The sequence below is a fragment of the Dreissena polymorpha genome, chromosome 3 (assembly GCF_020536995.1).
Source record: "Dreissena polymorpha isolate Duluth1 chromosome 3, UMN_Dpol_1.0, whole genome shotgun sequence".
Taxonomy (NCBI): Eukaryota; Metazoa; Mollusca; class Bivalvia; order Myida; family Dreissenidae; genus Dreissena; species Dreissena polymorpha.
The window spans coordinates 103205398-103232701 of record NC_068357.1 but is presented as its reverse complement, the minus strand read 5'-3'; the positions used below and the strand labels follow the sequence as shown (position 1 = coordinate 103232701).

The window sequence follows — 27304 nt, the reverse complement described above, 5'->3', positions numbered from 1 at the left end:
AGCAATGAATTGATATAAATCACCAGCCATCAAGCCATTAACTGTTTACCTGAGTCATAGAAAATTACCATTTCTCTACTATTTTATATCTGATGGTAGGAGACTGTTAATTTGCTTGAAACAAAGAGATTAAAGTGAATTAATTGCCACCATAAAAATCAATAGTAACATGTAAATCAATTTAATGGATCTCTTTATCAAAAGAATTATCAATTTCATATGCCTACACTACAAGCTGTAGTGGATAACACAAGTCCTTTTATCCCTGCTATTAAAATCAAACATGAAACGAGGCTGCAAATTGTCAGAAAACAAAGGCAAAGCGTCAGGTGAACATTTGAAAATTGACATAAATATGAGAATGTTCCAAATAAATTTTATCATATTAAATATTCATATCATACAAATACAACTAGGTTTTATTAAGTGTGAAAACACATACTGTTCAACTAAGTTGCCCATACGAAATTTTGGGGCGGAAATGGGACGGAATTGAGGCGGAATTGGGACGGAAACTATTGTTTCCGGGCGGACTAGAGGCGGAAATTGATTTCCGCCCCCAAAAGACCATGTCTCTTGATTTTTTTCCAGGCGGAACTCATTAGCAATTCCGGGCGGAAATAAGACTCGGGCGGAATTTCATACTTAAACATTTGCCTAAGGTGGATTTTCTGACTAAGAAAATTAACTCGGGCGGAATTTCATACTTATACATTTCTCTGGGGCACAATGTTGGACTTAAATAAAGAATTTCAAAATGGGACTTTAAGATAATTAATAAACAGAGTTCTGATTTCAGTTTCTAAATGAGTATTGTAGGAAAAATTTGCTATACACAAGGAAAACAACATTTATATTCAATTCATACAATAGTTAACCCATGCAAAAAAGGCTGAAATGAGCTTGAAATGACACAAATTTAAGGCTGGAATGACTGAAAAAATAGGACTAATATCCACAAAATCAGCTGCAAGTTGTCACTCCTCAAAATTTGGAGGAAAATAGTTAACTTAGATATACTGTTCTGGATGAAATTTATATATATTTTTGCTCAGGCTTATTTTTATTAGACCTTATTATTAAATCACTTTGTTATGATAATTTTACCTAACAACATTTAAAGGACATGTAAATCATCTAATATGTATTTAAAATATCTCTGAATTAAGGGGACTGAGTAAATTTGATTAAGGGATGTATGATGCAAGTTATAATTGTTGTGAAATGCAGTAAATATCCCTGTTTATCAATAGTGTTTTGTTTTATGGTGTCAATTTGGTGGCTGTTATCTTTGTATTCCCCCAGTTGTAAACAAAGAATGCATGGGTAATATGATCCATACAGCCTGATAAGACACACTGCCTCATTTTTTGTAAGTCAGAATTTTGAAAATAAGAGCGGGTGTTTGCAAGAACTGTTACTAGCTTGAACATTTGAAATGCAGTTTCAAAGCAATGATTGGACTTTCTTAATTTGAAGTTTTAATTATATGATGAATTAATCTTACTTTGATGAACATTCTGAAATAATTAAGTAAAATGTGGAAGTAAACATTCAGTGTGTAAAAAATGCTGAAAAGAGTGATTAAGTGATAATATGATGGAACTTTTTAAGTGCTATAGTGAACTGCTAAACAGGTTTGTTTCTCTATTTACTTTATATTGTTTTCTTATATTGTTGTGTTTATTATAGTTATATTGTTTAACAGTAATATCTGTTTTGGCGGGTGGTTTTTAAACCTATAACATTTAAAATGAATGCTCAAGCTAGTTATCTTTGCAGTTAATTTCACGTTATATAAAAAACATAATGCTGTCAAAGCCCTTACGGAAATTCTATAGTTTGCCGCGAAGAAGCCCTTACGGAAATTCTATAGTTTGCCGCGAACACCTGCTGTGATCATGCTGCAAACATCAGGCGAACATGCTGCGAATGCTTGGATGAAATAGATGAAAGTATTCGAAGGATATTCGTTTAGTGTTCACTTTTAACATGCAAATTAGTTTTGCCGCGAACAGTTCCTGCGAACATGCAGCGATCCTTCTGCGAACATGTTGCTGCGAACATCCAGCGAACCTACCACAAACATGTTGCCGCAAACATAGAGTGAACATGTTGTGTCGAATATCCAGCAAAAATGTTGCCGCAAACATCCTGCAAACAAGTTTCAGCGAACATCCCACGAATAATGAATATCTATCAAACCCCTGCCCTAAAGGATTTTGTGCATGCCTGTTCATTGAATTATATAAATATTACATGGCTGAGAGGGTGACAGTAAATTTGTCAACTTGAGGAAATACTGTCAACCAAGGCGAAGCCGAGTTTGACAGTATTTTTCCGAAAGTTGACAAATTTACTGTCACCCTGTCAGACATGTAATATTTATTTTATTATACCGAACAAACTTTTCAAACATGAACAATTTATAAGAACCATGAACAATTTTAATATTCAATAATTGTATTTAAATACAGCAATGAATAACCATTTATATTTTAATATAAAAAATAAAAGTACACTGGTTAACACAGTCAATTTCTTATCACTTGATTACGCAATTTATGACGTTGTAAACAGACAACAAAATGGCAAGCAATATTGCCAGCAAACGTTTTTCAACGATAAGCGAGGAGGATTTGAAGGTTAACACAGTCAATTTCTTATCACTTGTTTGGTATAATAAAATAAATATTACATGTCTGACAGTCAGACATGTAATATTTATTTTATTATAACGAACACACTTTTCAAACATGAACAATTTATAAGAACCATGAACAATTTTAATATTCAATAATTGTAGTTAATTTCATCAATGAATAACTATTTTTATATTTTGATAACAAAAATAAAAGTTCACTGGCTAACACAGTCAAAGTATTCTTTCCTAATGATGCAGCACAATACCAAATGTCAGTGGTCTCTTGAAATGATTCTAACCGTCTTTGCCATAATGCTTCGAGTTTAGGGTTCAGTTTAGATAGGTACTTCTCAAAGTATCGAACTGGACAAAACGTACTGCCAGGCTGCTCGTAGATCTTTCCTTCTCCTGTGGTATCATCAGACGTATCGTCAATCCTAAAAAGATGAATTCATTTAATTGAAAACACTGGTCTGACATTTAAAAATGCCTGAAACCGAAAATAGATATTTTTGCTTAAAGATTATGCGGTTTTACCCAGGTGGTTTCACCACTAAAATTCCATGTAATTCATGTTGTTTTTTTCCTCTGTCAAACAAATTAACATCCATCTTTTATAGTTATAATTCTTTGCAGTAACTGCCAGCTTTTAGTAAAATTACTACCATTTGAAAGGTTGGCATAATATATATTTTTTTAATTGAACCTACCCGTGATTTTTTGTTGATTCTGCGATGACCTGGTGTATAAACTTTCTCCCGGTTGAATCGTCATCGACCCTAAATTCTCTTGACCTCTCCTCAGAAGAAAGTGCATTAAGTTAAACCACACCCTGTTTTGAAAACCACATTGAGTGTTAATATTAAACGGTACACTGTTGCCACTTAATTTTTCCAGATCGCTGTCAGATAGGGTGCTGGTTGTTTCGTCTAATCCCCGTTTCGTCTAACTTATAGGTATTAACAGATGTGAAGTCGTCAAACCAATGTGGTCAGTTCGTCTAAGTGTGAATTTGTATTGTTATCTGGTTCACACTATGGCCTTCGTTTGCAGTGATTTTTTTTGCCCAAAATTACAGCCGATTTTCCCAATTCAAATGGCACAGGCTGTAACAAATAAAAGCAAAAAAAATCACTGGTTTGCAATTACTAACTAGAGTAATTATTAAAGACGTTATTTACTCAAAAGCACGCGTGGCTTGTGTTTGTGAGTTGTTTGGTATTACAGCTTTTGAGTTGTTGTTCGCACATAGGTGTATTGGGGTATAAATAAAATGTTTCTTCTCAATATTTTACATTAATCATGGCTTCTGTATATCTGTGTAGACAATGTACAAAACCTGTTACGAAGCGAATGCACGCTGTATCATGCGACGAGTGTCATTGTTGGCAGCATCGTAAATGCGATACTGGTAAGTGATTATTTAAATGAGTTAATAATGTAGTGCACATTTTTGTATGAAAAATGAGTACATAATACTACATAAATGTATTTTATAATGTATTTTAATATATTGTGTAGGAAATACGACTGAACAGTGTCGTATAATTATGTATATGTGTATCTATTTAAAAATTTATTTTATTATTCATTTTATGTTTGCAGGAATTTCGGCTGAACAGTACCGGCAAATGGTAAATGGAGTGTTATCACTTGACTGGAAATGCCAGTTATGTACCACTACCAACACTGCTGGTAACTCAACAACAGTTGAAGACATGATCACGGAATTTGACAGCCCAACATCACCTATACGAGCCCTAAACACGACATACCATGTGAGATATGAAGTTCCAGAAGCATCCACAGACAGCGAAGTGGAAGACAGCAAAGTGGAGCATCCAAACCCAACATTCCTAACAACAAGCACAATGGTTACTGATGTGACGTTCGATATCAGTAACCGAGAGTTCAACCGTCCTCCACAAATCCTTGAATCCTCCATACAGGACATACCACTGGATGGAGATGTGGTGGAAGACAGACCCATAACTTTCGAAGAGGTCGAAAATGGGTCGAAACGTGGCGGAAAAAAACTTGTATCCAGCGATGGATATACTTACACAATAAGGGTACATACATTTTTTAATGTACATAATATATATAAATAAATATTTTAATAGCATCAAATCGAGTGTGTTATATATAATTTATAATTATTAATATTAATGTATATGTTTCTTTTTTCAGCGAAAAGATGGACCAAGAATATATTGGACATGTAGCAAACGCGGTAAAACACACACATGCTATGCGAGTGTGAAGCAGTTCCACGACCAGTACAGCAGCAGTGGAACACACAATCACCCCATCGATCCTGGAGCACGGAAGAAGGTTACAATGACACAAAGAGTGAAAGCGTTGCCAAGAGAAGATGTTTTCAAGCCGGCAGCGGCAATCGTCAAGTCCGTCATGTCTGAAGAGGTGACAGACAACGATGTGTGTCAACCCAAACCATCGTTGTTAATTCGAATTCCCAACCGGTACCGACAAGCTCTTCGTCCCCAAGATCCAACTACTCTCGAATTTGATGTAAGTACTAGTTTCTTTTCTATTTAAAGATCACTTATTAAAGTAATTATTATTTGTATTGGTAAAAATGTGCATATATATATCTCTCTATATATATTACATGTATATATCTCTCTCTCTCTATATATATATTACATGTATCCATATCATGTTTTAGATCGATACAAATTTCATCGGCGATGACTTTCTCATCGACGATGTCCGTGTGAACGGAGAGCGACATCTACTGTTTGCGAAACAGGATCAACTTCAACTGTTGTGTCAAGCACGTCGGTGGTATATGGACGGGACCTTCAAATTGGTTAAACACCCATTTTACCAACTGCATACTATCCATGTGTTCGTGAAAAAGGGAGAAGACACCAAGCAAGTGCCACTAGTGTATATGTTGATGTCCCGACAAAGAAAAGAAGACTATATAGCAGTGCTAGAGAGCCTCCGCAGCAAGCTACCCCAGAGACCGTTGGTAGAATATTTCATGTTGGATTTCAAAGCAGGTATGAATTTAGTATTATTACATACAGAATTAAATGCAACATACAATGTAATACTGCTATGCAAAAAAGAAATTCTCATTTCAAATTATTTATAATTATAAAACAATATGTAATACATAATTAATTCATATTAATGCACATACAATTATTGTTTTTTTTTTCAGCATCTTGGCAAGCCATCCGGGAGCAGTTTCCAGGCTGTGTGATAAAAGGATGTGTGGGGACAGCGCGTCTACAGGAAGATCGTGGCCGAGGGATTGCAGACAACATACACTGAGAATGTATATCTGTTTCTCAGGAAGGTGTTGTCTCTTCCCTATCTCCCACATGAACACATCACGCCCACCTTCCATACACTAGCATCCCAAGCAGCGGACGTCGGCGGACCAGTCAACAGAGTGATGGAATACGTTGGACGCACATGGGTTAATGGGACAATGTGGACACCAGAGCACTGGAGTGTTTTCCGAGAGACTGTGCGCACAAATAATGATGTTGAAGGATGGCATCGTAGAATGAACTCCAGAGCTGGTCGGTCGGACCTGGGGCTGTATGTTCTTGTGCCCTTCCTGCGCGCTGAGGCACAGACAGTGAGCCTTCATGTCCGTCTCGTATCCGAAAATCTATTGACTGCCACACGACGAAAACTGTACAAGGACATACATGGACGACTGTTCGATGCTTGGGACGCGTACGAATTAGGGGACATGACTACAACTCAGCTGTTGAGAACGTGTAGCCACATCCAAGGACTGGGACCGGACAAGATGCACGACGCTATTCACGACGAAGATGTTTAATCGGGAAAGCTGTTAATGAAAATGGACGATGTAAATAATGTATATATGTAAATAATGTATATATATGTAAATACACAACTCTATACACATATCATATGTAATAATTGTTCTTTAATGCATGCCGATGTAATGATAACGTAATACTTATGTGCTTGCAGTATCATGTTTTTTTATGTTATGACAATATTATAATATAGTACTAGTACTTGTATGTTTGCAGTATCATCTCTCGTTTGTCACATGCTTAAATTACGTTTATGATATATGCTATTATATATTTTCTGATGCTATTGTATATTTTCTGTGAAAAGATGAATAATAAATTTAACCACATAGTCTTCAAGTTATTTAATGCACATTTATATATCAATGCTGGAATTACGCAAACGAAGACCATAGTGTGAACCAGATAACAATACAAATTCACACTTTTACGAACTGACCACATCAGTTTGACGAAACGACTTCACATCTGTTATTACCGATAAGTTAGACGAAACGGGGATTAGACGAAACGACAGTAAACCGTCAGATATTACAGGTTTGTGGTCGACACTCCCATGTCCACTTCGCTTAAGCTGCTTAACTTTTGACTTGTAGGCTTCATTACTTGATGAAAATTGCTGGTCTTTCAAATTAATGTTATACGTGCTTAAGAGATGCTTGGATATTCCCTACTTCAGACTGTCCAAAGTTTTATTCTTTAGTTCCTCGCCATTTTTCTGACGTACAGATGCATAGAAAAAGCGTTACCCAATGAGGCAATAACTGGTTGTTAAGTTCCGCTGGATTTTCCACGAGATCACTAAGATCCATGTAATTTGAACGAAGATATTCGTCATACAAGTTCATACCATGTTTAACTACACTTTTAGTGTTTTTAGAGTCCTTGTCACGATCCAATGCCTTCAAAACTTCCTCGCTTATCGTTGAAAAACGTTTACTTGCCATTTAGTCGTATGTTTACAGCGGAAAGGCAAAACTGCGTACTGCGCATGCGCGAATGGGACAGTATAATTTTCGAACAGTCCGCACGTGGTTGCTAAGGCAGCGGGATACAGTATTTTTTGTACAGTAAATTTTTTCCCGCTGGTGGCACGTGATTGCTATGGCAGCGGGATACAGTATATTTTGGACAGTAAATTTATTCCCGCTGGGTCTGACAGTATTTCTATGTCACGATGGCCTATGGGAGTTTAGCATTGTCAATAAAAGTGAGGTATAATAAAACAAAATGAAGGTGGACACAAAGAAAATTGCAAACATGATATCTTGTCTTAGTATACCTGTAATTGTACATGCATTCACTTGGATGGATTCTAATTTACATCCAGTGGATCCAAGAAGTGACAAAACTCTATCATCAATCTGTTCACATTATCACTTCCTTCATCAAGCTGCAAACTGCACTTAGTGAAAATTAATGTGACAGCTAGCTGCATGCTTTTAAACTAATATTTGCCATACTATAACCTCAAATAACACATAAAAAAGGTCTACAACTATGACATAAGAAGCATAAATTTAAAGGAATATTTAGAAATAATGATAAGCACAAACCTTAATTCAGTTGTTGTTCTATTCCTAGACAGACTGCTGAATTTCTATATGCACTCTTTAACGACACTTCATGTCACTTTCCAAATTATATCAATATACATTATTGTTTTAAGAAAGTGTTGGTAATGGAAAAACTCATTAACTGTACTTTTTGTGAAATTATAACTTCATTTTAACAACAAGTTTAACCTGCATATTTTCTACCAGCTCCAGTATTTCAATCTAAGAGGTAAACTTTCTGCATTTGAATTCAGCCAATCAGAAAAGGCTGTTATATATAATAACCAAAAGATTAGCAGCAGGCAATCCAACATTTGGCGCAAACACAGGGCTTATCAGATGGTTTGTTAATTGAAAACCTGAACTTTAGTTTGATATTGAGAGAAATCAGAGTGTACCTCTGGCGAATATGCCGCCAACAGGGAGAAAAATGTTCAAAGTCCTTCAAGTGAATATGCCGCGAACAGTTTGCAAGAAGAACATTTTTCTAAGTTCTTCTGATGAATAAGCTGCGATCATTGGTCCTCCCGCGAATATCCCATGAACAAACATCAAATCAACTGCAGGATGTTTACGGCTAGCCGCGACAATAACGCAAATAGTTTCTGCGAATAGCTGTGTTCGCTGCATGTTCGCTAGATATTCGCGGCATGTTCACATCTTTTCGCGGAGGTGTCTATATCTTATTGAATTTTTTTTGCCATATCAAGATTTTTGTCATTTGTGAAATAGAAACCTAGTGTTTAATAGCTCCATCAGAGGTCCAGATAAAGTTTTTGTATGCCTTAAATTAAATTAGTGAATGTTTTAGTGAACCAACAAGCATAATTGTTGATTTTTAAGTAATTAGTTTTAAGCCACTTTTTCACTAAAGTAAATGTATTGCGTTTATTAAAGCAGTGAATTAGTTAATTCAGTTTGATCAATGAAGTATGTTGTCATCTGCAAAAAAGGTTTGTCTTATGACTGACTGTATCTGGATAAAGATTGAAAGGTGCATGTTGTTTTTGTGATTTTTAAAAAGTTTTTTTAGCTTTAGTGACCTCTTAATATACGTCAATCCATCAGCAGCTTAAGGAGCTATGTATATATCGGAGTTAAGCTTATAATCCCCCCTCCTCAGAATCATTCACATATTCTCCTGTCATTTCCGCCCGGAAATAAATTCCCCCGGAAATTTCCATCCCAGTCTAATTTCCGCCCGGAAATATTTTCCGCCTCATTAGCATATTCCGCCCCAATTTCCGCCCCGTATCAGCATGCAAAAATAATTTCCGCCGGTAAATCTTTTCCGCCTCATTAGCATATTTCACCCCAAATTCCGCCCCATTTCCGCCTCGAAAAATTCTTTCTTGTAACCACTATATTCCGGGCGGAATCAACAATTTTCCAGGCGGAACAGTCAATAAAATTCCGTCTCAATTCCGGGCGAAACATTTCGTACAGGTGGTGTTAAAAATAAATAATTTTTTAGCTATGCCTATAAGATTTCATACACAAATTTAATAAAATATTTTAAACAAGAGTTTGCCAAGCAATATAGTCCCCTACCGGTGAAACTCCACCATTGTCAGTATTTTTTTATATATTTGTTGCCATAGCAACCAAAATTCTTGACGTAGGAACAAAATGAAATGACGTGCATAATCTCCATATTGCCATCTATCCATGTTTCAAGTTTAATAAAAAAAAATGAACTTTTAAAGTTATCGCAGGATCCAGAAAAGTGTGACAGACAGACTGACTGACAGACAGACTGACTGACTGAGACAGAGCGCAGACCTTAAGTACCCTCCGGTTTCACCGGTAGGGGACAACAAGCATGAACCTGTATTCATAACAAAATATAGACATGTATGTATCAGTGTGTTTAATTGTAACACCGTAAATTTACTACCATAATATTCCCTTTAAAATTAAAATTTTAATTTACTCTGATGAAGAAGAAATAATTTAACCATTGCTGATTGTGTTATCTGTTTAACAAGTAGCTCACCATTATTAATCTGACACTTTTATGCTAGAATATTGTAAATCTTTATTAAAAATACAATGAATAAATTAGGGGCCACAAACTGAGGATACAATAAAGAATATGCGACTAAAATACAATTATGATGCCATGAGGTATGGCAAGCGAAATGCACATTAATTCCTTAAACAACAGTTTAACAGTTAACTATATAGTTAAGAGACTTTGAACCCGGGTTCAAAGTGCCATTTGCATATTTATTCCTTAACCAGGATTCAAGACTTTGAATCACGGCTCAAAGTCTCTTAACTATATAGTTAAGAAACGACCAATGAAATCTTGACATTTGCCTTCTAATTGTGGTTTAAAGGGATCTTTTCACAGTTTGGTAAATTGACATAATTGAAAAAAGTTGTTTCAGATTCGCAAATTTTCGTTTTAGTTATGATATTTGTGAGGAAACAGTATTACTGAACATTTACCATAGTCCAAAATAGCCATTATATGTATCTTTTGACGATTTGAAAACCTAAAAATTATAAAGCGTTGCAACGCGAAACGATTGAATAATTTGGAGAGTTCTGTTGTTGTCGTTTAAATTTACGAAACTACGAAGATTGCTTATATAAGGTATTAAATACTTAAACTGTGTATACCCGGCGGAATAGCCGAGAGGGCTAATGCGTTTTTACTACAGACTAACTCCAGGACTCCGGGGGTCACTGGTTCGAGCCCTGGTACCGGCTACTTTTTTTTCCTTTTTTAAATTTTATTCTTGATTTTTTACTGGAGCTTTTAATATCCAATGTTTACATTTATCAATATAAAGCATTTAATGACAAACTTCAAAATATGCCAAAATCTGTGAAAAGGCCCCTTTAAGCTCTGCTGATTGGTTGTCTCTGAATTATGTAGATAAGAGATTTGTATCTATCTTTAGACACACTTTGAACCACGGTTTAAACTCTTGAACTCGGGTTTAAGGAATAAATGTGCAAACGGCACTTTGAACTCGGGTTCAAAGTCTCTTTACCCTAGAGTTAACTGTTAAATAATTAATGTGCATTCCACGCGTCTGGACCCCAGTTTAAGAATTTGAACCGCAGTTTAAGACTTTAAACCGCAGTTTAAGACTTTGAACCGCAGTTCAAAGTCTCTTAACCCTATAGTTTAGAGAGGAATTAATGTGCAAACGGCACTTTGAACTCGGGTTCAAGGTTTCTTAACTATATAATTAACTGTTAAATAATTAATGTGCATTCCTCGCCTCTTAACCGCAGTTTAAGACTTTGAACCGCAGTTCGAAGTCTCTTAATCCTTTAGTTAAGAGATGACCAATGAAGTCGCGGCATTTACCTTCTAATTGTGGTTTCAGCTCTGCTGATTAATTGTCTCAGATAACAGATTTGTATCTATTTTTAGACACACTTTAAACCGTGGTTCAAAGTCTTGAACCCTGGTTTAAGGGTTTAATGTGCAAACAGCACTTTGAACCCGGGTTCAAAGTCTCTTAACTATATAGTTAACTGTTAACTGTGGTTTAAGGAATTAATGTGCATTTTGCTTGCCATAATGAGGCACATGCAAACCATGCACTTTCCAAACCAAGCATAAACATAGGAAACAATTCAAGCATGTGCAGTATTTTTCAAGAGTCCACAAGTATCAGGTTAACTGTTACAGGCTCTAGTCAGGCTCTTGTCCACAAGTATCAGGTTAACTGTTACAGGCTCTAGTCAGTTGGAAACACAAGTATCAGGTTAACTGTTACAGGCTCTAGTCAGTTGGAAACACAAGTATCAGGTTAACTGTTACAGGCTCTAGTCAGTCCCCAAGTATCAGGTTAACTGTTACAGGCTCTAGTCAGTCCCCAAGTATCAGGTTAACTGTTACAAGCTCTAGTCAGTCCCCAAGTATCAGGTTACCTGTTACAGGCTCTAGTCAGTCCCCAAGTATCAGGTTAACTGTTACAGGCTCTAGTCAGTCCCCAAGTATCAGGTTAACTGTTACAGGCTCTAGTCAGTCCCCAAGTATCAGGTTAACTGTTACAGGCTCTAGTCAATTGGAAACAGATTGGCCGGAACCTTTCTAGACAGGTTGATAATCATTCAATTTTGATTATCCAGAGCCCTGCCCACATTCCGGAAATCTCTAAACATCAACACTCTTGCTGCCTTTCTCAACAGTCACCAAATAACCAAATAACAGTCTCCTAAAGTTGCGACTTATTAGTCAAAGAAAAGAAAATTAGTTACGAAGAATTTCGTTTCTATTTTGTTACCAGAAAAATATATTTTTTTAAAATATTTATGTCCACACTGTGTGCTTGATAAACCATAAGCAAGTGAACACTAACGTATTAAATTGTCATATCAGTTCATAATCAGTACATATCATTTGTTGACGCCGAAAAACTTGTATGTAATGAACCCGATACAAATGGCTCCTTTTAATAAAAAATGGCAACAGTTTTTTTTACAAAATGGCAATTTTTTTACTTTATAAAATGGTAATTTCTGAATAAGATGAAAACAATTCTAAATAAATGAATTAAAGTTTATAATAGACTTGGATAAAAAAAAATAGAAAAATAGAAAAATAGAATAAATAATCTTGCAATCTAGAAATGGTGGCACATTTTCAAGCAAACCCATTGTGTAATATTTTAAGTTCTCAACGAAATTCAAAATAACTTAGCATGTTCATAATGCTTGTTCTTGATCAGTATTAAAACCTAACTCCTACAGTCTTTATATCAGAAACAATCTTGGATTAGCAATATGAGTGCTACAGTTTTTGACATATTAAACGGGAAATGCCACATAATCTTGTACCTGGCATCAATTGCTGGGAAAAATAATTTCCCATCGTTGCTCATGTTTGCTTTAGCGACAGAAGAAGTTCCCCGTGAAATATTGCCGCACAATACTCAATGATTGGGCGCACAATTAGTCTGTGGGGAATCAATAGGCAAACGATGAGAACTGGATAGGGGCTATTTCGGTGCCATTATTGCCTGTCAACACAGATGTCAATCAATGATTGCATGCCCAGGAACAAGATGAGTTTCATTTTCATGATATGGACAAGTTGTGGTCTGTGGAAACAAAAACAAAACAGCTGCACGATTGGCTTGCTCAACCGTCTTATTTTGAAGTTCTGTAAACAATACAAACACACTGGCCACCTTTTTCAATTGTTACTCTTTCATAAACTGGTAAAAACAGCATATGTTTTAATGGTTTTTCTGTATGCACAATGCCATATTTTTGCAATGGGGGTCAGAGTTCAGGATCTATATTAGAAGCCAAACAAATTGTCATAAATGTATATGCTTTAATCCGATAGCATGCTTAACAACTCCACTAATTGCCAAAAAGCACATCCACCCAGCAGTTCATGTTGTTTTTAGCTACATGACGCACAAAATAATCTTTGTTGGTAAAAGGGGGGCGGACAAACAAGGGTGAATCTATTTTTCCCATCTACCTGAGAGTGGCATCATAAAACAAGAGCACCTCCTAACGGGTGCCAACGCTCGGCTGCGGGTGCATTTTTTAATAAATGAATAATTTTTAATAATTTTTTTTTTTAGAGGTCACAGTGACCTTGATCTTTGACCCAGTGACCCAAATATGGGTGAGGCGTGTAGAACTCATCAAGGTGCAGCTACATATGAAGTTTCAAAGTTGTCGGTGGATGCACTATGATTTTATAGCCAATGTTCAAAACATTGACAAAATGTTAAGGTTTTAGCATGACGCGGACGACACTACACGACACAACGAGCTGGCTATGACAATACCTCAGGTTTTCTCTGAAAACAGCCGAGCTAATAATCAGGGATCTACCTGTTGGATCTGTGGTTGTTTGACTGATTGCTCTATACCCTAGGAATAATTTAGTGAACCAATAAACAAATCTAACACACAATTTTTGAATGACCAAAGACGTGAGAAATACGAACAGACCCAGTAAACTCTAACCTGCCGCCTGCTGCATTTCAGATGCCCCAACTGCGTGCTCTGTGCCCTTGACCTTCATGGTCAACTTAAGCACATCCAGCTCTGCTTCTCTGTCCGCCAGCTGTGTCCTTAACTGTAATGAACAGCAAGTCATATGCTCAATCCACTTGCTTTACAACTAAGATCACAGCCAGTTAATAATATTCTCAAAACTGTATTTTTCTATAAGTACTTTAAAGTAAAGGCTATCATGTCAATTTAATACCTATAATTACATTATTAATTTAGTATGGTTCGTATTAGTACCATTTCCAGCTCAGAAATATTATATAATTCTGAAGTAATTGTTTGTGTCGATTCTTTATTCTGAAGTCTAAAGATCAGTTGGTGAATTCCAAGATCAGATCTGGTTAAGACTGACTTGCTAGTCTGTCTGATCCCTTTTTATGTTTCACATGTATGCATGTCCATATTGAATAACTGCAAGAAAAAGTGACCACTTAATTCATTGTTAAATAGTCAAATTGTAGAAACAAACACAATTTGCTAGACATAGGTAATTAAACTGCTATCATGAATATATAATGTACAACATAAGAGCTTTTCTCTTGTTAGCTCAAAGTACCTGTTTAGCCTCTAATCTCTGTGCATCAATTTCTTTCAACAGGTGTGCGATTTGTCTGCTCTGATCGTAACCCGGACCCAGAAGGCCAAATGACTGTCGAGGTGAAGACGTGGTCAAAAATGGATCAGGGAGAATGGATGTCCCTGGTGGATTTAATGCATGTCTTTGAAGGAAAGAAAAGCTCCTCTGGCCAGCAAAACTGGCACCTAATCCAGAATCCGGAGAAATATTGAACAAGCCTGAAGAACTCTGATGGGCACTTCCAGTGTTTTCCGGTATGGATGTGGAAGCCATTTTTTGGGGTGATGATGAGGACGATTCTGGGGTTGTTTGACTGGAGGGCTTGATTGTTTCCAAATTTGACAATGACTGTGACTGCATGAGCGGTTGAGAAGGGGGGAGGGATAGCCCTGGGTTGGGGCTAAAATGCATGTTTGGGAACGACAGGTGACGGGTGAGGGAAGGTGGAGAATACAGGCTTGAGGAGGCCAGATACGGTCCAGGGTAAGTGCCCAGATTACCAGACAATAGGGTGTTGGGATATGGCATGAAGGAAGAGCTAGCACCCAACGGATGATTGTAGAAACCGCGTAATGGAGGACTCAGAGTGGAGAAAGGCATAGTGTGTGAGTGGTCAAGTCCTGTCTGGGTCCCAGAGGCGTTAAAAGGACTGCTGGGCTTTCTGCCTTCAGAATCGAAATCTGGAATTTGATACAAACATTTATCTATTCATACCATCTTAGACATGCCTGATGCATTTAGCGATATTAGTTATAATTTCAGATTAATATATTTAGATACAAATTTGTGTTAATCAAGACTGATTTTTGTGTTTACATGACCATTACAAAAAAACACCAATCAACAGCATTTTATTACATTTCTTAATTTATTATTATTTATTGTTATTTATCTGTTTAATTCATTTTTCTGGAATCTGCAATTTTTTTGTTATTTACACAGTGTATTATTCCAATACATTGATAACAAGACTATTGCCAAGCAATTAAAGTCCCCTACCGGTGAAACTCCACCATTTTCAGCAATTTTTCTAGTCTATTTGTTCCATAGCAACCAGAATTCTTGATGTAGGAACAAAATGAAATGACGTACATAATCTCCATCTTGCCATCTATCCATATTTCAAGTTTCATGAAAAAATATGAAGAACTTTTAAGATAATCGCAGGATCCACCATTTTCAGCAATATTTTTAGTCTATTTGTTGCCATAGCAACCAGAATTATTGATGTAGGAACAACATGAAATGACGTGCATAATCTTCATATTGCCAATCAAGTTTCATGAAAAGATATGACAAACTTTTTAAGTTATTGCAGGATTCAGAAAAGTGTGACAGACAGACTGACAGACAGACATACTCACAGACGCACAAAGCGCAAACCATAAGTCCCCTCCGATTTCACCATTACGGGACTAATCAAACATGTTTCCAGCAACTTACCAAGTTTTTTACCAGGCAACTTATCAGAAGACTTAGATGAATGTTTTGAGTTGGCTTTTGGAGACCCGGATCTTCTCTTTTCCTTATGCATTCCTGCTTTGCTGCAACTATTCATTTAAATTTAAAGACATATTTTCATAAACAATGGAATGATCAAGTCGCACAAAGTTTATTTTAATATAAACACGTCATTATCTGATTTACATTAATTCTAGTTAATGCTATTGCAGTTTTAATACAAACTTTGCACATGATGGAAATGTATTAGTCTTTCTGCTTTTTAGAAACAAATAGTGATCTGAACAATGAACTACATGTGTATCTGATTTATTTTGTAAAAAAACACTGCAATAATAGCAACTAGTAAGATATGAAGCAAAAGATACGTTTTAATTCTATTAAACAACTCAAGAACAATGTTCAAACATGTAAATATTGACATCTGATTGTAGGTTGTTCTTTAAACATTAATTCAGTGGAACTAATAAACAGTTAAGGGTCCAATAGTATCAATTCTTATGGATTTTCACATATATCTTGAACTCTACATCAAATATTTGCAAGGGGTAGAAGCCAAATTTACTCTTTCTCATCCACAACAAATTCACTGTTTACAACTCAATAAAACTGTTTGTCTTGAAAAAATGCTACTGTTTGATAGATAAATACTTTATTTGCCTGTAACAAACTTTTCGAATGTATTTTATCAGTGTAAATCATTATTTCATCAAGTAATCATTTGATCTGTTGGTAAACTTGCACAGTGTTGAAAACGTTTACACTGGCATGCAGAGTAAAGATACAAAACGAGGAATGAGTAAACGTGATGCTCTGAGAAGACAAACATTAAATGAATAAGAGAAAAGAATGCTATATAATGTCTTACGAACATTTACTTAGCATAGTTTTGCACTTACTCACAACAAATCAATTAATAAAATAGGAATTGGTTGCAGGGCTTGAGGAGCAAATACAAGTTCCAATATTTAATTTTGCCGCCAAATCAACACTGACTGTTTGAAGGGAAAATTGAGTTCAAACTGACGACAAGGGTTCTCAAAATGTGCTCCACAAGCACTGAAGTCTCAATATTGTCCTTAGTGGAGAATAGAAATCAGATTATTGTGTCTAGAATGTATGAAGAGATGTATGGGAAGGAAAAGTACTAGCATGACAAACTTTGTTTAAAATATTTCAATTAGTCCATTTCTGGAACAGAAACAGGCCTTTTGGTTTGCTTAATGACAGCAGGAAAGCAATATTCACAGATCAATAAAAAATAATACCAACTTTTGTTCCCATATTCCTAACACAAAATAGCAGCATATGATAATAATAATTATAATAATAATTATAACAATATATAAGTATTGCCAATAGGATCAAGTCATAGTTGGTTTTATAGTGTTTGTTATTGTAAAAATATGGATTTCTTTAAAAACAACATTGTTTCAAAACATATGCATTCTCAGGACCAATCTTTTCCAATCCTAAAAATATTTCTGTTTGAAGAACCTGAGTCTATAATTTTCAGTAGTCATTTGATAAAGTTAAATATTTCATTTAAAAAATTTAAAATAAAACTTACAGATATCAATTAATAAAAATCATTAAATTGTAAGTTTCACAGTTTATCAAATTTGAAAGTGACTATAACCTACATTTTCATTATCAGTTTAATAAGCTATTTTAACCTTTAAATTTGCTTTGTTGTTTCTTAAAATTGTGCAATACAGTTTTTAATAATTGTTCGCCAATAACAAGAGGAACAAGGGACAAAATTGTCACAAAACCAGGTTTTCAAAACCATTTGTATAGCTAGAGCTTTGTTACAGACGTGACATATACCCCCACATGCTGCATTGACACAGAATATTTTGCATGCTGTCTTCACAAAACAAGATAAGCTAATTTATGGTGATTTTTAAGAATTATTAAGCCATTATCATTTATGGCCATTTTGACCTTTGAACTCTTGAATTCTTACGCATGACACGACCTCTAATGACAGAGTATGTACAGAGTCATTTTAAAATCTCAAAATGAATGACATAGTTATGGCCCAGACAAGCTCATTTATGGCCATTTTTGACTTTTGAACTCAAAGTGTGACCTTGACCTTGGAGATATCCACGTAATTCTTTCGCATGATAAACCGTCCAATGATTGTGGACAATCAACCGAGTAATTTTAAAATCTAACAATGAATTACATAGTTATGGTCCGGACAAGATCATTTATTGCCATTTTTGACCTTTGAACTCAAAAGTGTGACCTTGACATTGCAGATATCGACGTAATTCTTTCGCATGACACACCGTCGTATGATGGTGAACAAATGTGCAAAATGATTTTAAAATCTCACTATGAACGACATAGTTATGGCCCGTACAAGCTCATTTATGGCCATTTTTGACCTTTGAACTCAAAGTGTGACCCTTACCTTGGAGATATCGACGTAATTCTTTCGCATGACACACCCTCCAATGATGGTGAACAAATGTGCCAAATGATTTTAAAATCTCACAATGAACAACATAGCTATGGCCTGGACATTTTTTATGGCCATTTTTGACCTTTGAACTCAAAGTGTGACCTTGATGTTGAAGAAATCGACGTAGTTCTTTCGCATGACACACCGTCAAATGATGGTGAACAAATGTGACGAATGATTTTTAAATCTCACAATGAACGACATAATTATGGCCCGGACAAGTTTTTCCCGTCCGCCCACCCGCCCGCCCACAGAGGTTCGCCAATCTAAAAACCTTTTTTTTCTTTCGGAAAACCTGGTTAGTAACCAGTTTTTTCCTTCAGAAAACCTTGTTTACAAAAGGTACATTACAGCAAAACATTCTCAAAGAATTCACAAGTGTACGGCAGTGCCAAAGTGAGTTACATTATAATGCTGCACTGAGCAGGGAATAACATTACACCAAACTAAAGCAACCAGATTCAATTCCATTTCGATCTAAAACCATTAGGTTCATAGTAATTGAAACAAATTGAAGCTGTGATGTCGCCACTCTTATCTGCATCAAATCCAATTAAATGTTAAACAATAAAACCAGTGGCAAAGCTCAAACAAATTCATACAAGCTGCTGAGCTGAAATATTGGATGGGAGGGAAGGAAGGAAAAGTAAACATGATATTAATCAATTTGTGTCGCTTCTTCTAATCAACGGCTGAAACTTAACCCTTACCGAATAAATATGGCAAAATAATCAATTTTAATCACAGTCCTGTTCAAGCTCTCCTAGATTTCTGTTTACTAAGTGTGTCCATAACAGGGGAGAAATTCTTCATGATAAATTCATAAGAGGTGATCTGTCACGGATCACGATTTCTGCAGCATAAGCCTTAAACAAATTATTCTGTCTGTCCATTTGTTTCTAGTGATAATAAATTGTAGGAATCAGAGGTGATTAGCATGATATACGACTCCCTTGTATCAATTCATTTTACCTTATGCAAAACAATCATCAGATAAAATGCAAATAATAGTTCTATGGGTAAGTGTGAAACTATTGTATCTGCTCAACATTTCTATATTACCGTACGTTATAGTTTAATTGACATGGATATCCTTGTTTATCCTGCCTCTGTTGCAAACAATGACCTAATAAAGCAGGGTCGAATAAACTAGTTGATATACGGCAGTACCTAGCGTGACCGCGATCTAACGTAAGTACGTATTCCTACGCGCTGATTAACATGTTCAAATATTTGACCTTTGAAATTTATTGAGACGCATCATGAATGTTATCGTTTTATTATAATTATGAACCTATTTTGTTTCTTCTTTAAAATATATTACAAAACCAGCTTTCCATATTTTTTTTTTATTTACTTGATTTCGCAATTTATGACGTACCTAGTGTGACGTCATTTCTCTGACGAAACAACTAGTTTAAGCAAGACTTTCTGGATTTTAGGGAAAATTTTGACGTGGTGGTTTTTAACAGTAATACATTTTTTAAAGCATGAACGAATCCATTACGTATTTCTGATTGTGTGTTTGTCCTGCATAATTGTTTATTCGATAGCCTTTTTTTAAGGCATTAAATAACTCGCTCCTACAGGATTACGATTTTGTAAATCGTGTTTTGGGTCAGTCTCAGAGTCTGAGAGTGGTTAACATTAGATACAAACGCTATCAAAAATAGTGTGGTTTAAAATACAGTTTGATAAAGGGATGGAAGAACAGAAAATGGATTTCGATAAAGGGATGGAAGAACAGAAAATGGAAGTGCATATCGTTGTAACTTTATTGTTATAAGCAATGGATTAAAGTTGTCATTGAAATAAATAAAATTGAGTTTTTGTTTTGCTGTTGCATTTTTTTTCAATTTCTACCAAGAAAAGTATCACATTCTCGATTCGTTTTTTATTTATTCTCATATTTTCAATAGGAAAGTATTAAAAGGAACAGTTTAATGTGGAACTATTTTTTACGTGACACAATCGGTAGTTATTCGGTCGTAAGGAATGCTGTGTACATATAGGAGGCCCGACCAAAATAATTATTTTATGTCAATCAATCATGTGTCTTTGATAAAACTTAAAAATTGTTAACGGCATAAGTTAACGTGCAGCAGGATAAATCGAATACATGGCTGGTGCTGAGATGGAGAAAGTTTATCCGATTTGGCCCGAAAAAGAAAAATAAGGCTCGCTAAAGCTGCCCCTATTTTCTTTTTCTAAGACTCACCGGATAAATTTTCTCCATCTCGGCACCAACCATGTATTCTCTATCATGTCATTATGGTCATGATTTTATTGGGTGTGTTGGTTCACACTCAAAAGACGAAAGTACAGGTACTTGGTTAAAGAATAGTGTTTGTTGAATAGTTTTATCTAGTGCAACAAGAATTCCTTACATGACAATATTGCACTCAGAAGACTTGTTAATTGGGTTACAGGGATAGTGTTTCTCGGTCATATTATTGCCTGTCATGAAGCCCCTTGTACACTGGACAAAAGTGGACATCCCGTTTAATATATCATGCACAAGACAAGCAGGTAGGCTATGTTTGAGCCTGGGATCAATCCTGCTTCCCTCGATTTCTGTCACCAGTGTTACAATTTATCCATTTGTTTAACCAACTGTACCCGAATTTGTAGTATTTTAAGCAGATGTGCATGTTCTTATTAAATGTCACAGACACAGTGTATCTGTCAAAGAAATGGCTAGGCAATTGCCATCAAACGACAAGAGTGATTTCTTTGAACACATTAATTCTTAGTTATGGTAAAAGGGACAGAAATCTTGCAAAGATTTTTCTTTTGAATTGCCTCCCTTTTACTTTTTGATCAAGTTCAAGATGTACATAGAATTAAATATTGAGTTCAAAAACATATCTCTTCATGAACCAATATAAATATAAATAAATTTATTCGTTAAAGTATTTTTTTCAGAATGTTTGAAAAAAATGAAAGGAGTTTACTACTGTCTTATTCGATATGTTTCCCTATCTCAGATTAACCCCAAAACATTTTATAAAAAAAAATCTTCATGATAGTTTTAGTTCCAAGATCCACATGTGTATGGTTGTAATAATATATTTTTATGTCCCCCACCACTATAGTGGGGGACATATTGTTTTTGCCCTGTCTGTTGGCTGGTTGGTTGGTTTGTTTGCCCCAACTTTAACATTTTGCCATAACTTTTGCAATATTGAAGATAGCAACTTCATATTTGGCATGCGTGTGTATCTCTTGGAGCTGCACATTTTGAGTGGTGAAAGGTCAAGGAAAAGGTCATCCTTCAAGGTCAAAGGTCAAATATATAGCTTCAAAGCGGCGCAGAAGGGGATATATTGTTTAATAATTCAAATTATTTTAAACATGCCAATATATATCAATATTCCTGGATACAACACAATCTACATACTACATGTACCATAGTAAAACAAGGTACACACTTTTTAAATCAAGAGTTCATTTTTCTGCATTACGCCCCCATTAGTTTTCAGAAATGTATTCTCACACTGCATGATCAACCAATGGCTGACTCACTGATCAATAAAACAGATTATATCTTAATGCAGTTTACATTGTAGACATTGTTGTAACATCTGGCCCTCACAACATTATTTATCTTTATCTGGTGCTCCTAACAATATTCCATTATTTGTGTAACCCAGGCAATCATATTGGGGTAGAAGAGTGAAACTATTGTTCTCTGCTTATTATTTCAACCAGGTTGGTCTGAGAACTTTGAGCCTTAAATTTTAAACAAAGGGATATAGAAACTGTAGTAAAGAGGAATAAATAAATGATACACATCTGCTTTTTGGTGCATTTTACCAAGGCTTCTATTAAATAATGATGAAAGCAATTTTTTCAGGCTACCTAAGTTTTATTCCAGCTATTACCATAAGTATTTTAAAGCGTTCATGTTGATAAAATTGAGTGCAAGACTGCGAACAATAAAAGGTTGGAGAAATAAATTATCAGTACAGACTGGTTCCTCAAAATGTAGCAACGACAAGCACACACAACAGCTTATAGATCTGCTTTAGGATCCAACAGAATTGCTGAAAAGGGAAAAGTTATAATGTGTGTGATTCCTCCACACTCTTAAACACAAAAACTACCATGACAACCTTGTGCGAGTTTAACATCATGAGAATCAGTAACAAGGGCTGTCATGATCAATGCACCTATTAAGATTCATGATCCTAGGCCTAATTATTATTGAGTTATCATCAGGAAACCATTTTACTGTTTCGAGTCACTGTGACCTTGACCTTTGACCTAGTGACCTGAAAATCAATAGGGGTCATCTGCCAGTCATGATCAATGTACCTATGAAGTTTCATGATCCTTGGCCTAAGCGTTGTTTTCTTGTGCAAAACAATATACCCCCTCTTCTTCGAAGGGGGGGCATAAAAATTCAGAAATGAATAGTACAGGAAATTAAAGGGGCCTTTTCACGTTTAGGTAAATTAACAAAATTGAAAAAAGTTGTTTCAGATTCGCAAATTTTCGTTGTAGTTATGATATTTGTGAGGAAACAGTAATACTTAACATTTACCATGCTCTAAAATAGCCATTATATGCATCTTTTGACGATTTAAAAACCCGAAAATTATAAAGCGTTGCAACGCGCAACAAATTAATAATTTGGAGAGTTCTGTTGTTGTCGTTATATTTTGTGAAACTATGTTGATTGCTTATATTAAGTATAAAATACACCTGGCATTGCATACGGAAGGATGGCCGAGTGGTCTAAGCAGTAGACTTTTTACTCCAGGACTCCAGGGGTCAGTGGTTCGAGCCCTGCTGAGGGTTACCTTTTATTCTTGATTTTTTACTGGAACTTTTTATATATCTAATGTTTACATTTATCAATATAAAGCATTTAAGGACAAACTTCAAAACATGCCAAAATCTGTGAAAAGGCCCCTTTACAAAATTTATCTTAAGACTGTAGGATATTGACGACCTTGTTCATGCAGAGCTCTGATAAAAAAACTAAAAGTTTAAATGAGCCTTACCCCCTTTGATGTTGGAAGTATTGTTAGCTTAAGGTAGTGCACCTCTAATGATTTCCCGCGATTTCTTCGAAGGTTGAAGAGCCTACTATTAGGTGCCGTAGCCTAGTGGTTAAGGCGATAGACTAGAAATCTTTTGGGATATTCCCGCGCAGGTTCGAATCCTGTCGACGACGACGAAGCCCCTTGTACACTGGACAAAAGTGGACATCCCGTTTAATATATCATGCACAAGACAAGCAGGTAGGCTATGTTTGAGTCTGGGATCAATCCTGCTTCCCTCGATTTCTGTCACCAGTGTTACAATTTATCCATTTGTTTAACCAACTGTACCCGAATTTGTAGTATTTTAAGCAGATGTGCATGTTCTTATTAAATGTCACAGACACAGTGTATCTGTCAAAGAAATGGCTAGGCAATTGCCATCAAACGACAAGAGTGATTTCTTTGAACACATTAATTCTTAGTTATGGTAAAAGGGACAGAAATCTTGCAAAGATTTTTCTTTTGAATTGCCTCCCTTTTACTTTTTGATCAAGTTCAAGATGTACATAGAATTAAATATTGAGTTCAAAAACATATCTCTTCATGAACCAATATAAATATAAATAAATTTATTCGTTAAAGTATTTTTTTCAGAATGTTTGAAAAAAATGAAAGGAGTTTACTACTGTCTTATTCGATATGTTTCCCTATCTCAGATTAACCCCAAAACATTTTATAAAAAAAAATCTTCATGATAGTTTTAGTTCCAAGATCCACATGTGTATGGTTGTAATAATATATTTTTATGTCCCCCACCACTATAGTGGGGGACATATTGTTTTTGCCCTGTCTGTTGGCTGGTTGGTTGGTTTGTTTTCCCCAACTTTAACATTTTGCCATAACTTTTGCAATATTGAAGATAGCAACTTCATATTTGGCATGCGTGTGTATCTCTTGGAGCTGCACATTTTGAGTGGTGAAAGGTCAAGGAAAAGGTCATCCTTCAAGGTCAAAGGTCAAATATATAGCTTCAAAGCGGCGCAGAAGGGGATATATTGTTTAATAATTCAAATTATTTTAAACATGCCAATATATATCAATATTCCTGGATACAACACAATCTACATACTACATGTACCATAGTAAAACAAGGTACACACTTTTTAAATCAAGAGTTCATTTTTCTGCATTACGCCCCCATTAGTTTTCAGAAATGTATTCTCACACTGCATGATCAACCAATGGCTGACTCACTGATCAATAAAACAGATTATATCTTAATGCAGTTTACATTGTAGACATTGTTGTAACATCTGGCCCTCACAACATTATTTATCTTTATCTGGTGCTCCTAACAATATTCCATTATTTGTGTAACCCAGGCAATCATATTGGGGTAGAAGAGTGAAACTATTGTTCTCTGCTTATTATTTCAACCAGGTTGGTCTGAGAACTTTGAGCCTTAAATTTTAAACAAAGGGATATAGAAACTGTAGTAAAGAGGAATAAATAAATGATACACATCTGCTTTTTGGTGCATTTTACCAAGGCTTCTATTAAATAATGATGAAAGCAATTTTTTCAGGCTACCTAAGTTTTATTCCAGCTATTACCATAAGTATTTTAAAGCGTTCATGTTGATAAAATTGAGTGCAAGACTGCGAACAATAAAAGGTTGGAGAAATAAATTATCAGTACAGACTGGTTCCTCAAAATGTAGCAACGACAAGCACACACAACAGCTTATAGATCTGCTTTAGGATCCAACAGAATTGCTGAAAAGGGAAAAGTTATAATGTGTGTGATTCCTCCACACTCTTAAACACAAAAACTACCATGACAACCTTGTGCGAGTTTAACATCATGAGAATCAGTAACAAGGGCTGTCATGATCAATGCACCTATTAAGATTCATGATCCTAGGCCTAATTATTATTGAGTTATCATCAGGAAACCATTTTACTGTTTCGAGTCACTGTGACCTTGACCTTTGACCTAGTGACCTGAAAATCAATAGGGGTCATCTGCCAGTCATGATCAATGTACCTATGAAGTTTCATGATCCTTGGCCTAAGCGTTGTTTTCTTGTGCAAAACAATATACCCCCTCTTCTTCGAAGGGGGGGCATAAAAATTCAGAAATGAATAGTACAGGAAATTAAAGGGGCCTTTTCACGTTTAGGTAAATTAACAAAATTGAAAAAAGTTGTTTCAGATTCGCAAATTTTCGTTGTAGTTATGATATTTGTGAGGAAACAGTAATACTTAACATTTACCATGCTCTAAAATAGCCATTATATGCATCTTTTGACGATTTAAAAACCCGAAAATTATAAAGCGTTGCAACGCGCAACAAATTAATAATTTGGAGAGTTCTGTTGTTGTCGTTATATTTTGTGAAACTATGTTGATTGCTTATATTAAGTATAAAATACACCTGGCATTGCATACGGAAGGATGGCCGAGTGGTCTAAGCAGTAGACTTTTTACTCCAGGACTCCAGGGGTCAGTGGTTCGAGCCCTGCTGAGGGTTACCTTTTATTCTTGATTTTTTACTGGAACTTTTTATATATCTAATGTTTACATTTATCAATATAAAGCATTTAAGGACAAACTTCAAAACATGCCAAAATCTGTGAAAAGGCCCCTTTACAAAATTTATCTTAAGACTGTAGGATATTGACGACCTTGTTCATGCAGAGCTCTGATAAAAAAACTAAAAGTTTAAATGAGCCTTACCCCCTTTGATGTTGGAAGTATTGTTAGCTTAAGGTAGTGCACCTCTAATGATTTCCCGCGATTTCTTCGAAGGTTGAAGAGCCTACTATTAGGTGCCGTAGCCTAGTGGTTAAGGCGATAGACTAGAAATCTTTTGGGATATTCCCGCGCAGGTTCGAATCCTGTCGACGACGTATACTTTTTTGCGACGCATTTTATTTATTTTCTTACGTAATTTGATTTAATATGGCATATAAGCTATATTTATTGTTAAATCTGTTGCAATTTTTATGCACATTTTTCAATTATTAAAATTAAAACAACGTTATGGCGAAATTGGGTGATTTACTGTTGAAAATACGAACCATGCATGTTGCATTTTTATTTTTATTTCAAAAAGTAAATGGTAAATCTGTCTAGTTCTTGGTATTTTTGCTGTATATAGTGTTTCTATAAAAACTAAGTTTAAAATATGACTTAAATGATACTATTTTGAATTTTATGACACTTTGTTTTTAACCGACCCAATTTTTACTTGGCTGAAATCACTTACATTTCATGGTGCTCTTCCATAGATAAAAATTTGTAAAAAATAAATGCCTGTAAAAGAATACTTATTTCATCTTGTTTAAACTTTAAACACCTTTACAGCATCTGTACACACCAACTGCATGCCCATATTTGGAAATTTGAATGAATTATGGAACTTTTATATACCCCAGGGGTGAAAATAAACTGGACAAAAGCCGAGCGTGGGGGTGGTTTTGAAAAAATCGGTATATTTTTTTAAAAAGCATGGAAAGCCTACCTACAAATTTGCATGTAGTTCAGTGAAATGATGCTGATTAAGAAAATAATTAATTAGATTATTTTTGGATATGTGCCCATTAGAGGTGCACTACCTTAATTTGGAAATTTTGGTAATATCACGTGAACTCAAAATTTGACATTGTTACTTGTACATGACAATTTCACACTATTTATTACCACCTTAAGTATAGATATATGGGTATAATAATACTTCTTTCATGATTTTGACAGCA

The 27304-nt window shown here is 35.4% G+C and overlaps 1 protein-coding gene across 1 annotated transcript in view; it reads right to left on the bottom strand.

The window, feature by feature from the left end:
- Positions 1 to 27304, bottom strand: part of LOC127872900 (uncharacterized) — a 114635-nt gene that overhangs the window by 75516 nt on the left and 11815 nt on the right. The window contains exons 3-5 of the mRNA XM_052416399.1: positions 16060 to 16166; positions 14596 to 15296; positions 13992 to 14103 (exon numbers count right to left, since the gene is read on the bottom strand). Of these exons, the coding sequence (XP_052272359.1) occupies positions 13992 to 14103; positions 14596 to 15296; positions 16060 to 16166 (920 nt within the window). The remainder of the gene's footprint in view (positions 1 to 13991; positions 14104 to 14595; positions 15297 to 16059; positions 16167 to 27304) is intronic.